We start from the raw sequence: 17,698 nt of genomic DNA, 5'->3' as shown, positions 1-17,698 counted from the left end.
TTTCTATGTGTGCTTAGCCGGGCAAAAACATACAACGTAACATGTTATCTCCCCCATAAAATTTAAATTTGTTCACACAATATTTTTTTAATAAAAACATTGAAAGAATAATAAAACAATATCAATACTGTAAAACTTACATGTAGTAAGATGCAGGAAAATGTAGCTCGACAGCTGCAAAACTTTATGGATGTGTGGAAGCGTGTTGATGGCCACTGTTCATGACACATTCATAAAAAATTAAATAAATATGCTAATTTTCCAATGAATTCCATTTCAAAATTTTAAAAAAAGGGACCTTAGGGACCTATAAAAAAAATAGGGACTTTTAAGGGACCTATGGAAAAATAGGGACTTTTAGGGACCAGTGGCAACCCTGCAACAGGTAGAATTGTTTATCACTAAATTGGATGGTGTTACATTGCAATGGGCAATACATAAGAAGAATGAATGGGAAAAAAAAAAAAAAAAAAAATTGCCAGTTGTGTATGTACTTTTTTAGGATAATTTAATGAAACATTATTATGGACAATCAGCTGTGCAATGTTTGATTATTGTGTAAAGTATGTTTATGTTGATATTGTAAACAAATTAATGTGATCAAGAATTTTATCAGGTTGGACTAAAGACACTTCACTATAGTGAATATTTTGCATATTTTTTAAATGACAAATGAACATGAATTTCCAATGAAATGTTTTGTAGTGTCAGTATAACCTGTTGAAGGTTATATTTGCTCTATAATCAAGTGTTAATTGTGTTTTTTGTTAAAGATTGATTTGTCACTTTTTAATTTGGTATGGAGAATTAAAATAATTTTCCTTGAGATACTTAATTATTAATTTGAGGGTTAACTCCAGTTCATAATAATTAATTTTGATATTTGATAATTAATGTCAGTAATTGTTTTGTTTAAAGCAGTATAGATAAAAATTTTACAGGACATCATTTTTAAACAAAAGTTTTTAATATGGTATGAATTTCAACTTTGTTTACTAAATTTTGAACATTGTATTTGAATTTTTTGGGTAATTTTAAATTCTATTGGATATTGTTAGTGTAATATTTCGAGAATAGTCTGGAAGGTACAGAAGTCACGAATAAGGGTTTCCCCCCTTTTCTTTGGTAACCCAGCGCTCTTAGCGTTAGCCCTGCTGCCCTGGGGCCCCCACGGGCATGGATGCGGATCACGCCGCATACGCAACCAGGAGGAGCGTTAGAGCTTTTGGCTATGCAAAGGGACTGAGGCTACCCATCTCAGTTTATGCACCACCTCCGGCCCCCTACTCCACTCAGCTAACCAGAAAGTTGGATGCTCCCTTAGCCCTCTAGAGTTGTCATCACTTCTGGCGCCTACCCCGGCCTCCCGCCTCACACTGGGACTCCTCAATCACCCAGCGAACCCGCGGTCCGGTGGAGGCCTACCCAACCTCTGCCAGCTGTCCAGGCTGGTTACCGGAGCTGTCCTCGTCGCTCACAACGTCGGTACTTCAATGGGCTAGGGAACCCTGATACCTGCCCCTAAGCACTCGGGGCACCACTCCCAAGTACGAGTCCTACCTCACCAAGAATCCTGGACCATAAGAAAACCTCAGCGGGGAACCATTCAAACATGATGGATTCTTCCCGTACTACGACCAACTTTTGGTCTCGTCGGCAGACTGTTCGCCGGTAGTTTGACCAGACCACCGCGCTTCAGAGTGCAGCCACGAGGCATCCTCGTCGCCTCGGAAAGCCCTCCGACCCGCCGTACCTCGGCCCGGCGGGTTTACAGCCGATTAAGGCCCGGATGCAACTGCACCCCTCCGGCGACGACCGCCATCAACCCCGGCTGGAAAATGGCAATCACAGTGCCCGGGCAGGAAGCACCTGGGGGTTGCCTCAGTACCTCCACCGACTACAAGGCTAAAGGGGAAACCTCGCCGTGCAGTTTACAGCCCGTTTTTAGGCCCGGGCGCCCGACACCGTGACCACCATACCCAGTCGAACTCCTTTACCATGGGGCCTGATCCATTCACTATGGGGCCCTTTGGGACCGATGCACCGAGGCTCGGCCGTCGAACCCCCCGGAAAGGTTTCTATCGCATCTGCTGTTGCCCGCAGTTTCAGCCCTTTCACCATTTCCGGTCTCATACATGCAATTGAGGATGCACTGTGGCAGAGTTTGACCCGGCAGCGCCCTCTTTAGTTAGAGAGGTGCTATGACCAGAGGTTGGGGAAACCCTCCCAACATAGTCACCACGATCCTCCCCCAACAGCGGTGCCAACGTGGAGGCAGAGGGTTGCCACTTGGTGTGGAGAGGCTATATAATCGCATCACACACCCTTTCCGCGGACTTGGTGGTTCATGTCTCGGATACTAGAACCGGCAACAGTTCCGACACCTCAAACGACAATCACCTTCCTAGCGGTGTGTGGAAACCTTAGAGCAGGCAGAGGAGACCTCGGGGTTGCCTGAATCTCCTCACCGACTGCAAGGCTAAAGGGGAAACCTCGCCGTGCAGTTTACAGCCCGTTTTTAGGCCCGGGTGCCTGCTCTCCAGCGCCACTGCCAGAGAGGCCAAGTCCACTCCCGCCAGTCTGGAAGGTACAGAAGGAAGAGCGGACACTCTGGCGCCAGAAAGTTATTTTTCACTTTGTAAATGCGTGTTTGGGATTTACGCGTCACGTTGTACGCACAGCTGTAGCAACCGTCTGGTAAGTTCTCTAGAGGCTACCACTAGCCAGCCAATCAGGGCGAGCCCTGGCGTCAAGTGATGTGCCCGTACGAATTTCCTTATATGGTCATGTTTAGGAATTATGTGTGCTGATTGGTCAGTTGGCCCACGGGGTTGCCTCCCTTGTTTTCGCTTTTACAAGGGAAGGTAATCTCGTCGAACAAGTCACTTGTTGCTCGATCGTCGCCGAAGTTGGTTGCGTCGTCGGCAAGTCACGACACAATATGAGAATTAACTAAGGGACAATTTAACACCTAGAGGTTGGGGCCAGGCCGTATTTTTTCAACCTAAGTTCATTTTTTTTCGGACTGTTTAACTAGAAATTTAGGCCCTAGGCGTCGGCATCGGCCCGACTTCGTGTGATTTCGGTCCGCGATCGACGGTACCTTGGACATTACTAAAATATTTTTTTTTTTGGCAAGTGACAAGACTCCTCGACCATCAACGGCAAGATGTACGGTGCTGTGGTATGTATTTGGACATCAAAAAAATTGGTATAAGAAAAGACAAAAAACTGTGCAAGTAACAAATTTTTCTAACTAAATTCATTTGTAAAATTGTGTACTGAGGCTATGTAACGATGAGAAAAAACATTTTTTTTTTTTAAAGAAAAAAACAAAGATATTTTAATAAACTCTTTTATTTCCAAATAACGTAGAACCATCGTAATGAAAAATCCCTAAGGAACATTGTTTGTCTTTGTTTTGTTACGTTTCTCTGTGCGCTTAGCCGGGCAAAACATACAACGTAACAACGGGTGAAAGAATGAAGTAATAAATGGCCTTTTAACATCAAGTCTACATCAAAGTCATCAGTGGTGAAGTGGAGGCAAGAGAAAATAAAGCATTGATGGAATGTTGGGCAAAAGGAAACTAACTGGCACAAGGCGCCTGCCACTTTTCCCACCCACAAGAATAGTGTGTTCAACCCCATCGTCAAAAAAAAAAACCATACAGGCATGGTGGGAGGTGAGTAAATGGCCACTCAATCACAGTGGCACCTCACATTGTGAAAAACAAATGTAAACCATCGTAGTATCACTTCCCTGGTATGCCCCAGTCAGTTACAAACATCTCCCTCTGCAACAGCTAGGGATTCACGCTTCCTTCAAGCCCATCTACCCAAAATTATTTACCCATTCCAAAGAATGTACTTTCTGATTAAGTACAAACCTACTTTTCAAGTTTATTAGTTACTGAATATTTATGCCGATAACTAGGGGCCAGAAAAATTAGCATCTTGCTAATGATGCTATTTTTTTTGCCAATTTACATTTTAGATACTTTTTTTTTTTTTCAACAAATATTATTTTAGCTAATTTTCAAAATAAATACATTTTTGAGCTAAAATTGTTTAAAATATCATTCACCTGTAACAACACCCTTTATAAAATATTACAGTTACATTTATTTTGATAGTTTTGAAAATTGTAGTTCAAAATGTATCTTCTTACACTTAAAAAGAAGCACTTCTACTCATAGACTTACATTTACCTGACTCATATTCATACTTTCTGTTTGTTTAGGACATATGTGCCACTAAGACTTACCAGCAATTAAGTTAATACAAAAAAATAAATCATCAACCATTTTTGCTGCAGAATTTCTCATTGCACAGACGAAAGGTGCATGCTAATAAAATGAAAACAAAACATCCTGCTCTTTCTTGCTTTTTAGTGGTGTGAAGTAAACCACAGCAATACTACAGTTACTTGTGTTTCCTAAAACTTTATTACACTTGACTCAGGTGGAGTCTCTCTGGTTATTGATCTCTACACTAGTTTTTGTTACCGTACTTCTGAGATGCACCCAAGCTACATGCATTCTGAGATAACGGGTCAATCCATATGAAGTGGTCCAAAAAAAAATTTATTGGAAGCTTCATCAATTTTAAAAAAATTGATATTTTGAGCCTTGTTAACATTATGTATTGACAATTTAAAACTGACACAGTTAATTTTTTATTCTCATTAGTTTGATTATGGCAGCCATTTTTTTGTCATGGGGCGCGACAATTTTTACATTTACAAGGGTTCAGCTACATTGCTATATCTTGGCTCTGGTAGGCCATATCATGATGAAACAAAATCTGAGGGGTTAAGCACATTTTAAGCTACAATTCTGATGACAAACCATTTTTTTAAAATCAATCAATCTTGCCAACTTTAAAGGTTGAACTTGTGCCTTAGAATTGCAAAAATTTGCATTTTCATAAATTTTTTTAAGAGTGAAGGCAGTATCTGTTGGGCTTCAAAATATTTATGGATGTGCTTATGTAATAGTAGAGTAAATACAAATTATTTGGAGTGTGAGACTTCAATACTTTTTTTTTTACAATTTTGTAAAAACTAGTTTTTTCAGATTTTTGCTTACTTTACGGCTTAATATCTCTGGTGGGCAGTTATCTAAAAATCTTAAATTTACACACAATTAAGTACTCCATGGTACATAACTCCTACAAAAATTTAGACTTTGAGATTCAACTGGTTCGGAAGTTACAGCCTTGCCAAACTCGTAATTTTTTTTATTTATTTGCATAAATAAAAGCAACCCTAGTAATTTTATATACGTTCTTAATTATTTTATATATATGCTGTAAGTGCTGTACTAAGTCATAAAAAGTATTACACTAAAGTTTGTTGCCAAAACACATGTATACTATGCACAAAAATATTAATTATAACAGTCATTCTATATCACATTTTTAAACAGACAAATGATTTACGATTTTAATTTGTACCTTATTTCTTATGTTTGTTAAACAGCATTGAAATTTCTTCAGATAATGATGCTGAAATGTTGTGTGAACGTCCAGTTGCTGTGGATAGCTCTGATGGACTGAGCTTCCTCAACACATTCTTAAGCGGCACCCACACACTGTCTGCACATGACATCTTAAATGATGTTCTAGGTCCAGCTGGGTTGTAAAATTTTACGTAAATATCATTGTTCACAAAATTAACTTCTTCAATGACTCCTAGCCACAACTGTTCGTCATACACACAGGCGATAATGTCATTGTTCCGAAGATTCATGGGGATGGACTTGGTTGAAACTGGAAGATCCTCATACTCTTCTGATTTGGACGTTGCATAGCATCTCATTATAATCTCGGTGAGAGGAACAAAGCGGTGAAATTTTCGTGTTCCAGGGAGCCGTTGGCAGTTGTCGAACTTAGGTTTCAACTCTTCTTGTCGAGCTGTAATTTCCTCTTCTTTAACATATATATATTTGATACCTTTAATAGTCTGTGTACAGTACATATACATATCTTCAGGGGAAAGAATGTGATCCTTGACTGTTCTTTGAAGACTTGCCTTTGTTACTTCCCTTTTTGTTGTTCCTCCAACACCATCACATGCATTTTTTCCATGTGATGTTGCGAAGAAATTCCACTCAGCACTAAGACCGAAATCATTCTTGTGGTGACAGACATTAATTAAATTTTTCTTATTTTTGTACTGACTTGATGATCCATCTGAGAAGTAAATTATATGTTGAACCGAAGGAACAGTGTCTTTTAAGTGTTTCATAAGATGAGATTGAAATGTATGCACTGTTGTTGTGTTATGGTCCAAATGATCACTGATTACACAAACACATTGGGTTAGAAGTTTATCGTTTTCTTTGTAATAATACACAAAAGGATGAACAGTTGCTTGGCGATTTACCCAGTGGTAGCTCTGAATCTCGTCTTGGATAACAAATGTAAAGTTTTCTGCGAAGTCTGCAAGAACAATGCACTCTGTTTCGTTAAGTTTCTCCTTCTTCTCTCTCAAATGCTGACTTTGAATCTTTGATATAAAATGATGAGTTTTAAGTGAATCAAGTTTTTCAATAAGGGACAGAAAGAATTCTTCTTTTGGCTGAATAACAGTTATCATTTCAACTCTATCTGTTGTGGTCCATTGTTGAAAAATTATGTTGTCTGGGATGGCATCACTTTCTTCAAATTCATCAAACAGAGATACTAGGGCTTCACTTCCTGGACATTTAACACATTTGCCCATCATACACTCTTAACTACTCATATCACAAACGAGTATAGCAAGTAGGTCTTTGTAATCTTTCATAAGCTTTGCACCGTCAACCATTAGCTTAACATTCTGATGATAAGTACAAACACAAACATTGTGTGTTCCCGATGATCCGGCTGTGACACACCACTTAGGTCTGAGTTCAATGAATTTTGATCTTCCAATTCTACAGTCTGGATGTTTAGATTTAAATTCCACAAACAATTCATTCAAATTGCAAAGCACCAGCCTCTTCTGCTTTTGACATTTCATGTTATTTATTTTTACAGATAAATAGTCTTTTTTTCCGGGACAAAGACGACTGTATTCATCACTTTCATAGAATTCACGGACTGTAGTAACCACCTCTGATTGAATGCCAAAACCCTTTTTCTTTCCCAACTCTGGTAGAATGCCCTGATCTTTCACTAGGTCTCTTGTCAGTTTTACCAAACGATCAGATACATTGAACTCTTGAGTTATTCTTAGTCGACTCCATGAATTTGGAAGTAAACTAATTATTTTCACTTTCATTTCTTTTCCTGCAACAGCACATTTATCCTTCAGTTTCTTGATTAATTCGTCAAACTCTTCTACAGACTCTTCACTTGCTTATCTGTTTTCCATCACTTCATCAAAAGATTCCTCAAGATTTCTTTTCAAAACATTTGAAACTTTACTGATCTTGTCAGCTATTGCTTGTGGTCTTTTATCTAAACCCAATTTCCTTATTTTAGATGCTGGCGAAACCCCTAATTGAGTACATACATTGTCTACTTTTCCCAACTTTTCAATCTCTGTAATAAAGTCTGAATCACATGTGTCCCCTGTTCCATCATTTGCTGTCACAAATATTTTTTTGTAGCATGTAGGACACAAGGACTTACCAGGGACAAGCAGTAAATTGTAGTTTGTTTTTTTATACATGTGTTCAGGAAGTATTTCCCTAAGTCCTTTTGTGATTGCCTTTTTATGTATTTGTAAAGGATCACTGCAATACCGGCCAAATATATGGTGATATTTAATAAGATACTTAATCTCATGGTACTTACATACAGACTTAACATCACTAGAAACTCTGGTAAATATTAGCTGTTGCTGTTCTAAACTAAACACACAGATTTTCTTCAATTCCTGTTGCACTGAACCATAAACACATTTGTGGCATTGTTCATTTGTTAAATGTCCTATTGAACACTCTTTCTCCATACCGAAAAACAAAAAACCTTCATGGAAACACAAACCACCTTTCCTATACCAGAGCTGCTGGCAGACTAACAGGATGGAACAAATACCAGACCATACTAGAGCAAGTCCGTGCCTGTTAAGACCTGCACACTCCAAACAGTGGTAAACATCTCAGGCATATTTTTTTAATGTTCTTAGTCGGAGAACTCTTTTCAATTGCATAGTAAATGCCAATTTTAGGGTATTAAGATTTTTAAAAATATAATTAGAATTTATTATAGTTTCATTGTTGCAAAAAAAAATGCAATTTTACACAAGTTTGGCAAGGCTGTAACTACCGAACCAGTTGAATCTCAAAGTCTAAATTTTTACAGGAGTTATGTACCATGGAGTACTTAATTGTGTGTAAATTTAAGATTTTTAGATAACTGCCCACCAGAGATATTAAGCCGTAAAGTAAGCAAAAATCTGAAAAAACTGGTTTTTACAAAATTGTAAAAAAAAAAAGTATTGAAGTCTCACACTCCAAATAATTTGTATTTACTCTACTATTACATAAGCACATCCATAAATATTTTGAAGCCCAACAGATACTGCCTTCACTCTTAAAAAAATTTATGAAAATGCAAATTTTTGCAATTCTAAGGCACAAGTTCAACCTTTAAAGTTGGCAAGATTGAGTGATGTTAAAAAAATGGTTTGTCATCAGAATTGTAGCTTAAAATGTGCTTAACCCCTCAGATTTTGTTTCATCATGATATGGCCTACCAGAGCCAAGATATAGCAATGTAGCTGAACCCTTGTAAATGTAAAAATTGTCGCGCCCCATGACAAAAAAATGGCTGCCATAATCAAACTAGTGAGAATAAAAATTTAACTGTGTCAGTTTTAAACTGTCAATACATAATGTTAACAAGGCTCAAATTATGAATTTTTTTAAAAATAGTCGAGCAACCAGAGCTGGACCACTTGATATGGACTGACCCTAACGTCAAAATATAACCCATCCCAATTAATCCAGTTGTTTTGTGAATTATAGTAGAATTAAAACTGTGACTAAATGTTTGCTAGCATATCGCAAGGCCAATTTATTTTAAGTAAAATGAAATTGTTAATCATTTTTGTGATTTTAATCTAGGAAGGCATAATTATTTATTTTTTTTACTAAAGTGATCTAGAGGGTTACTTGTATGCATTTGCATACGTAAATATTAATTTAATAAATATTTAGAAGGAAAATATTAATTTTTGAATAAGTCTCATTTAAAATGCTAATTTTACAATAATAGATGTTAATTTTGTAAAAAATAGATGCTAATTATTCCAGCCCCTACTCATAACATTCTTTGCACTGCTAACTGGATGTATCCACAACTTTCTTTGCATGGACAGATAAATTTACAACGGTTATTTAGATAAAATACATGCACCATTATATAATTGGTTTGTACATTACAGATGAGTTACATTAAAGCTTCCCTGTAAAATGTTTTAATTTTGGATCAGGAGCAAACACAAACAGTTAATGGTATCACTAACTCGAGAACATGCTACCATGGTTGCTACAGAAATAGAATCTTAGAATTCCCTGACTTTTCCCTGTTTTCCAGAAATTTAAGAGAAAAATTCCCTGACTTTCTTATGAAGTACATACCATAAATATTAACGTGCATATGATTAAATGTAATATAAAAATTTCAACATGAGGTAAAATAAGGTTTTTTTATTGAGTTATTTTGACGGCAGAATTGTGAATGTTTTTTTTTCCTTCGACATGGCTGGTGAGAGCTCTTCGGCCCATATTGCTGAGTTGAATACTTTTGTAGCACAAAGTGCAGTACGCAGAATTTATGTTTTTAGCAGAGGGTTTGATATGCTGAAACTGTGACTCCTTGAGCCAATTATCCTTAAAAGTAGTTTTCTTCGACATCTCTAAGCTAAAAAAAAAAGTACATAATATTTTCAGGTTAGGTTAAAAAATTATTGTTTATGAATTCTTAAAAAAATATTACTACACAAATACAAAAACTATTACAAATTCACACCTAGCAATATAACGGGCCTCGTTAGAGAATTACAATAGCAGCATTACAACATGCAATACTCTTACATTCTTACAATGTTAACTAACGCTTCTGGGGAAAAACATGTTCAGTTATGCATATTTTTTTATACACAATGTAAGTGTCACGCAACAGAACTCACGGATTATAACGGTTGGGAAAAAAGTAATTAAAAAAAATAGTTAGAATAAATGCAAAAACATAACCGCACACAAAACCCACGTGTTTTCGTACCAGCTTGGTAGTTTTCAAAATGAGAATTGGTATTGCTTTATCAAAATGCACTTTATTTTCTTATGATCGCATCAAAAACTAACTTCACTTGAAACAACGCTTTTAAATTCACGTAATAAGCTTTTTACTCATCTTATTCCACGTGAAAATAGCCTTCAAAAGATGAACGACGCCATGCCCGTTCTGTAGTTCACTGCATGGAATGGAACAAAACACAAAGTCTCAAGGGCAAATTAAAAAGGATCAAAACACGAACAAATGAAGGCTGGGCTCGCTAATGAACAAACGAGTGCCTGGATTGGCCAGAAGTTATGGTGGGTGGTTGTAACAGCCTATTGCAACGGACAATCGTAGACCAAGTAAAAAAAAAAGTTGCAGTTGCCGTGTGCCTTAAGCAGCAGCCTTTTAGCGGAGTCGTTCGGTAGCGGTACGAGCGCATCAAAACAAAGCTTTGTTTGAATTATAAGCAACTTTAAAATTTCCAGAATTCGTAGAATTTTCCCTGACATTTCCCGGAATTCCCTGACCATTTTAATTTCCCTGACATTTCCCGGTTTTCTAGTCCTGTAGCAACCATGGCTACGTAAGTTGTCAAATGCCAAAACAACTTTCCCTCTACAAGTTATACAACACAGAACTAATTTCTTTTTAGACCAAAATAATTCAAGTTACTGCAAAGATTTATTTACCATGATTAATTAGTAGTACAGCCATGTTTTGTAATGCTTTATGGAAATACAATTTTTGGTATTTATCATCACATATTCAGAGTCCTTTCAGTTAACACTATAAAATGAAGACTAAATTAATCCAAGGGTTACTACATAAAACTCATTTGAATTTCAAGTCATTACAGCCAGAATTTAAAAACAATGAGTATGAACATATTTTTTTTTATTTTAGATTTTATTTTATATATAATTTGCTAACAGGAAAAATATGCTTTAGTTTAATTAATTTGTCTTGATTGTAGTGTGCGATTACTATGAAAAAGTAAATGCAATAATTATACTAGACACAGGAAAATCCACTTTGAAAAGCAATTGACACAGTAGCCGACCTGAGCTTTCCTGTCTTTTCCGTCGGTAGAGGAAGAAACTGTCGGGCGGAGCTGGCTTCACACCCTGCTTCCCACTGGCCTCGCAGACCGGTGCATCACCATTGCACACCAACGAAACCACCTCTTCCACCCCATCCAGCGACACTTCACTCTTACGCACATCCTGCAGGGAGAGAACACATCCTGGTGTCCAAAAATAACCAGTCAATTCATTTCACAACTTTCAGTACTTTTTGGTAATATTTTTGCACATTAATTCTAGGTTTTTTTTTTCGAGAGTGATATACGGAAGTCAACACCTTAAGAAAGAAATACGCTTGTTTGCATGTTATCATTAATATATGGTGCACTACATACCATACAAATGGTTAAAAGTGTAAATTGCCAATATGGCATTCCACATAAATGTGATCCAGTATATCTCACTGCATACTGCAATGATGCTAGCCATAAAAAAGAAGCAATTTTGTACCCTTGTTCATAAATATCTGCTTCCATATGCAGGTACACACCCCGGGAAAAGACCTTCCAAAGACTTGTTTATATACTATAACATCCTATGCCTACAATTATGAACATGTGGACAAACTGATTATTAGGAGAGTTATTTGAGACTATGAGTAGTAAAAAAACAGAGGGAGCAATAAAAGGAATGATTGGGTGGATAAATATGGAAATCCCCCCCCCCCAAAAAAAAAAAACCCACCCGCAACATCCACTACTTTTCCCAAAAGAGAAAAATTCCAACTGAACTCAAATCACCTTGATGGGAAGCGAGTGATCAGACCACCCAACCATCTTGGCCTCTGTTATGTACATTGTGTACAATAAAATATTCAAGGTTTACTATAGAAAACATCTGTAATGAACAGGAAACCTAGTCCCCCAAGCAAATGCAATGCTCACCAACTCATCCTCGATGATGCTCAGCCCCATCTCCTCCAGCACGTCCCGCTCCATGTCGTGACTCTCGAGCGGCAGGTGCTTCACACAGTCCGAAGCACAATCGTCGCAACGCTTGCGCTTATTCATCCTGCTGGCAGCAAAATAATGCAACAGCGCAAGCGTTATGACACAGAGCTCAACCTCAGGTACACATCTCACAAGAATGAATGGATAAATCATGGTGTGATGTCTCGCTCTCATATAAGCACGTTGAGATGAGTTAGAGCTTGGGAAAACAGGCGCAACCACTGGCCCATGGCAAGGACCACATTGTTTCCTACATGTAAAAAACTCGGGTCTAACCACCGCCTTGATGGAGAGGGGAAAATGGGGAATCCGACACTTCTACCCAGCCTAATGCCTTTTGAGTTTTACCAACAAATGGTTGATACAAGGTTGGAATCCATCCACCATGATACTGGGTAGTGCTTGTCAGCATTTTCCAACAGTTTCCCAGAACCCCACGGTATGCTGGAGACACCACCCAATGTCTCTCATGTATACGGGAATGAAGTGAATCATATCTTTTCTTCTCCCTGCAGGCATGCAACTTATCGTCAACATTGACGTCAATAGAGATGGATGCGCGCGCACACATACATGCATGCACACACACAACACATGTAAAACACGTGTGCACGCACACAGATTCAACACACACACCACACATACAGAACAGACATACGGACACACAACAAGACAGACACGCACACAGACACATACGTAAGAAGTCGGGGGGAGATCATCTTGGTGAGAGACAAAATTACAGTCTAGCCATGCACCACAGTTTGTTCAATGACCTGAAGAACCACAATATGCAACTCGCACTGTTGTTATGTTTTATGACTGAACAACCTTACCAAACACAAATTAAACTGGCAGACATTTACTTCGACAGAATTTCTGAGAGTGATGGCAAATGTAAAACAATGTCTACTAGGAAATGCTACCATCACTCCCCTCAATACAGAAAAGTTACATTCAGAAATTACAAAAATGTTGATCCCCAAAATTCTAAAATTTCTTCTACTTCAATTTATATATTTTTCTACTTCAGTCAATGCAATTTATGGTTTTTTTTATTTGCAATCCCTACTTTTCCTTATCCTCCTCCTGAACTGTCTTTAACACGCTGCTTGAATCACAGTCCAGCCAGACTGACATAACGTTTACGTGATTTTCAGAATTCCCAACAGGCCACAAGCAGCTTCCTTCTCCAACATCCCATGTTTGTATCGTGTGTGACAGTCTCTAATAACCTCATTGTCCACATGGCACTTGGTCAGAACAATGGCATTTGACTGAAGTAATTTCAGTAAACAAAAAAATCAAATCAAGATGGCAAACCAGGATTCAAATTTGAGTCTTCTGGGATCCATAGTGGGGTCATTCCATGGTTGCGTGTGTGACATTTTGACAGTGGATTTAATAATATAAAAATTATATAATGAATACGTCATAATAAATATCACTTTTTTTCTTATAATATATTAACCTACAACTAGATAAGTATGTCATAAATTTTTCAATTGGTTAAGGAGAATAACACTTGCAAAAAAAAAATTGTTAATCTTTGTTGCGTGCGTGACAAAAGCATACACCCCTCTTTGATGGAAATGAAATCAATGTTAAAATTCTGTTTTATTAAAAGATAAAAATGATCAATACTTGCTGGTAGCACAAATAAAATGTGCACCTTTAAGATGATCTAGTCAATGTTCCTCAAAACCAATATTTTCACATGCAAACTTAACTTTGCAAATGTTGCGTGTGTGACTGTTGCGTGTGTGACACTTTGAGACATGTATTTAAGCTGGTATAATAATCAGCTGCAAATTGACAAAGATATGTTCGGTTGCAAAATAAAATAAATATTTACCAAGATAGCAATAAAAGTAATATTATATTACACATAGAAAAAATATATACTGATTACATAAATGAAAATTGAACCCTATCATTTTTCTTTGCATCCTTAAAATGTTTAGACTGTTTTCTTTTTATATATGATGTAGCTTGATTGCTATCATCTGCATCTGTATTTTCTTCACACAGTCAGATACTGTTCCAGTTTCTGAAACAATTTGGGGATGTCCTTCCACATTTTTCCACTGTTTCCATTTCATTTCATTAGTCAAAGTTTCTTCATCATATTGACTTATAATATCTCTGACAGAATTGCATGCCAACGTACATTTCTCACATATATCTAACATGCAATCAAATCTTTCAACATCACAGACAAGAATTGCTAGTAAATCATTTGTACTATGTGGGAAAACATTTACTTCCTTTGCCAAACTTTCCACCAAAAAATGCATGTTCGCGTGGTAATGACATACACATGTGTTATGACTCATAGTAGAAACGGGATATACAAATTGCGGTCGAAGCTCAATCGGGATATTCCTTCACAAACTCTTCATAGGCCTCCGCAATGGTCATCGTCATATTACGTTTCTGTACAACATCTTTCTTGCCAGACTGAACATTCTTAACAGTGCATTTGTCCTTTCTTCCTGGTTCAGTTCTGCTTATATCATCACGGAGATAATACTGCGTCACTTTAGCTTTGGTTTCTTCATTTAGTCTCTGGCCATGTTCTTTTTTCATTTTATTTAGCAGGTTCAATCTTTTCCCATATTCTGGTAATTCATCAACTAACAATTTCGCTACTACTGCTTTACGCTTTCCTGGGCTATGTGGTAAAATTCGCATCAATTAACAAACTGCTTTCCCTAGGGATCTGTTACTTCTATACAAACTCTTTTCAGGCAACACATTACTATTACTCTTAACAGTTTGTGACTTTTTATTTTCTCTGTGCTTCCTCTGCCTTATTCTGTCTTGCTTTCGCTTGAACTTTAACTCCTTATCAGTTTGAATACGTTTTTGTTGGTCCCTTCGTAATTTAAATCTTTCACGTTCTTTTCTTAAGTATGCTTCATACTTCGCTGGGTCTTGTTTAAGCCTTTCTCTAAAAGCCTGTGACCTATTCGTAGATGTCATAGTTCTTCTGCAACAATACCAGTTATAGATTTAACATTAACCTCAAATAAATTTTAACCAATAACAGCATGTAACACACAAAGGCATTTGCAAAAATGGTCATTTAAATTTAATGTTGGTGTTCAAATAGAAACTGTGTTACATGCAATCCTCTTGGTTACAAGTTTTTTTTTTAGGTTAGTTCATAGTTGAAATCAAACCAGAATGCATCTCTTTTGTGTTGTTGGAGTTGCAAGCTTATAAAGCTTGTATTTGACGGTGTCACACACGCAACACTACTTCCAGTTAAAAATATAAAAGTTGCCAGAAAACTTTGTTATAGTAAAATGTAGGCCATGTGGCACACCTCACTTCTAGAAAGTTTCACATTGATATGTCAATTAGTTGTTTGTAAAAACTAATTTAACCATGTTTTGTGTTGCGTGTGTGACACAAAATCATTACATATTTTCATTTTATGCTGTGCAATATATGCTCACCTGATTTGGTCCAAAATGGTATTAAAAATACTTCCACATCTGTACAGTATGGTCTACATAAAACAATGGACATAACTCAAACAGGAAGATAATCAGGGTAGTCAATATGGAGATGTACTTTTCCCTTTTTGGCAACAGTACTGTTAGCACTAAAGTCTAACATTGGAAAATAAAGTTTTAACTGTGCAAATAATTTTTTAATTTTGCATATATAGTAAAAGGATTATTAAGTAATACAAAAATGCACTGTACAATTAATTTTAAATATTTTAATTTTTTTTATACTTGGGTCATCTTTCATGGAATGACCCAGTGCTGTGTCATACCACAGCAAAAATATAGTAAAAATAAGACTATTTACTCTTGCTGACTGATAAAACTTCTCTTTCACCCACCTAGCTGCTCTCTGCACACCCCAAAGTATCCATTTGAACACCATAGTTTACGGATTCTATACTGCCGCAGCATGCCAGTACGGGTGCACCACGGTACGCTAGCATACCCGAGGCCTGCCTTTATCCACTACTTGCTTCCCAAACAAAGTCTCCTTGAAGCAATAATTCTAAGCACGTAGGGTATTTGAGATTACATTGCAGAGATAGCGAGGTCATTAGAGATGGTAACTCATGACAAAGCATAATGATATTGGATGAGGACTTCCTACGGCCAATTGGAAGGATCCATCTTAGAATTTGCCAGGTCACATGATAAAACACCATGAAAATTGGGTTCTATTCCTAGTTCATCTTGCCTTTCTTTACAGTTCTCAACTTTTGGCAAATTTGCTAAGCATTCTTCGCATGTTATATACACATACTACGTCTTTCAGACCACTCTTACAAATCCTTCTGCCAATACTTCCCCACTACTCAATACAATCATCAACATGGCTTCAATTACTCCTGCTCCTATACCACGAACGTAGAAATTAAGGAGCTACGCGCACTGCCTCACCAAATCTACTGCAGTCACTTTTTGCACTCTCATCCTCTGCATACTGTCTTTACTGCCATCTGTTTCCCCTCTCTCGCATGTTCAAGCATTCCACCAACATACATTTTAAATATGGAACCATAATGAATGCCTTTTTGAAATAAAAAATCCGACATACATCGAGTTGCTACAAATTTTTGGATCTCCAAAAATGAGAGTAATACCATTTCAATTTTTTAGTCTAGTAATAACTAAAACTGTTTATAACATAAGCGTTAAGATACAGCACTCAACCTTCCATAAACTTAAAAGTCTTAAGAATTCTTTCTCTTTGAAAACAATTAATATAATAATAAAAACTTAAGCAACGTCGTTCACTCATCCCTAGATAACTTTAAAACATTACACATTCCCTTCATTTATAAATAAAAAATTGGTTAAAAAAACAAATAGTTTTAAAAAACAAATCTAGAAGCACCAAAACTATAAGAGCTAAGTACGTAATCATACACGAATAATAAACAAAGCATACGTTGAAATCACTTCAAAATTCGAGGACCGCCAAACACACACAGCAATATACACTACAATATATAAAGTAATTAAAAGTTTTAGGCTAAATTTTATACTCCACTAAGTAACATAGATGCCTCTTACAAACTTCACACTTACCAGTTCGTTATCTGAGCATTACTGGGGAAATTTTCTGATAGCGGTGCAGTTTTGTAAGCATCGCCCAGTTTCATTTTTGGCGCAATCTTCCAACTCCTAGTTTATTCCGCATGGCGCTAAATATTTGTTGGGTTCAAGGCCTTCAGCATATCACAAGCAGCAAATAAACAATGCAAAATTAAAAAGTACATAAAATATTATTTCAATAAAAATAAATTATTGTAAGATTTTAAAAAAAGGTGTTTTTTAAACATTTTATTTTCCCATATAATGATTAAACATTGACTTTTGCTTAATCTAAATATATTACATATTGGAGACATCAAGTTCACGAAGTCTTTAATTAAACCTGCTGGCTGGTTTATACTAGATCAGTAATTTAG

General features: G+C 36.8%; 2 protein-coding genes across 4 annotated transcripts in view; one reads left to right on the top strand and one right to left on the bottom strand.

The window, feature by feature from the left end:
- The window catches only part of LOC134527841 (S-phase kinase-associated protein 2), a 111,582-nt gene extending 94,125 nt beyond the window's left edge, over positions 1–17,457 (bottom strand). Inside the window, exons 1-3 of one of the 3 annotated variants that reach the window (XM_063360790.1) lie at positions 17,316–17,457; positions 12,184–12,313; positions 11,278–11,440 (exon numbers count right to left, since the gene is read on the bottom strand). In XM_063360790.1, coding sequence (XP_063216860.1) covers positions 11,278–11,440; positions 12,184–12,313; positions 17,316–17,389 — 367 coding nt within the window. In that variant the 5' untranslated portion in view covers positions 17,390–17,457. The other 2 variants (XM_063360791.1, XM_063360792.1) reach the window with 2 other exon arrangements.
- Positions 1–17,698, top strand: part of LOC134527840 (uncharacterized) — a 374,694-nt gene that overhangs the window by 5,539 nt on the left and 351,457 nt on the right. The window lies entirely within an intron of this gene.

This window comes from Bacillus rossius, chromosome 1 (assembly GCF_032445375.1).
Source record: "Bacillus rossius redtenbacheri isolate Brsri chromosome 1, Brsri_v3, whole genome shotgun sequence".
Lineage (NCBI taxonomy): Eukaryota > Metazoa > Arthropoda > Insecta > Phasmatodea > Bacillidae > Bacillus > Bacillus rossius.
This window is presented reverse-complemented; position numbering and strand designations above follow the sequence as displayed.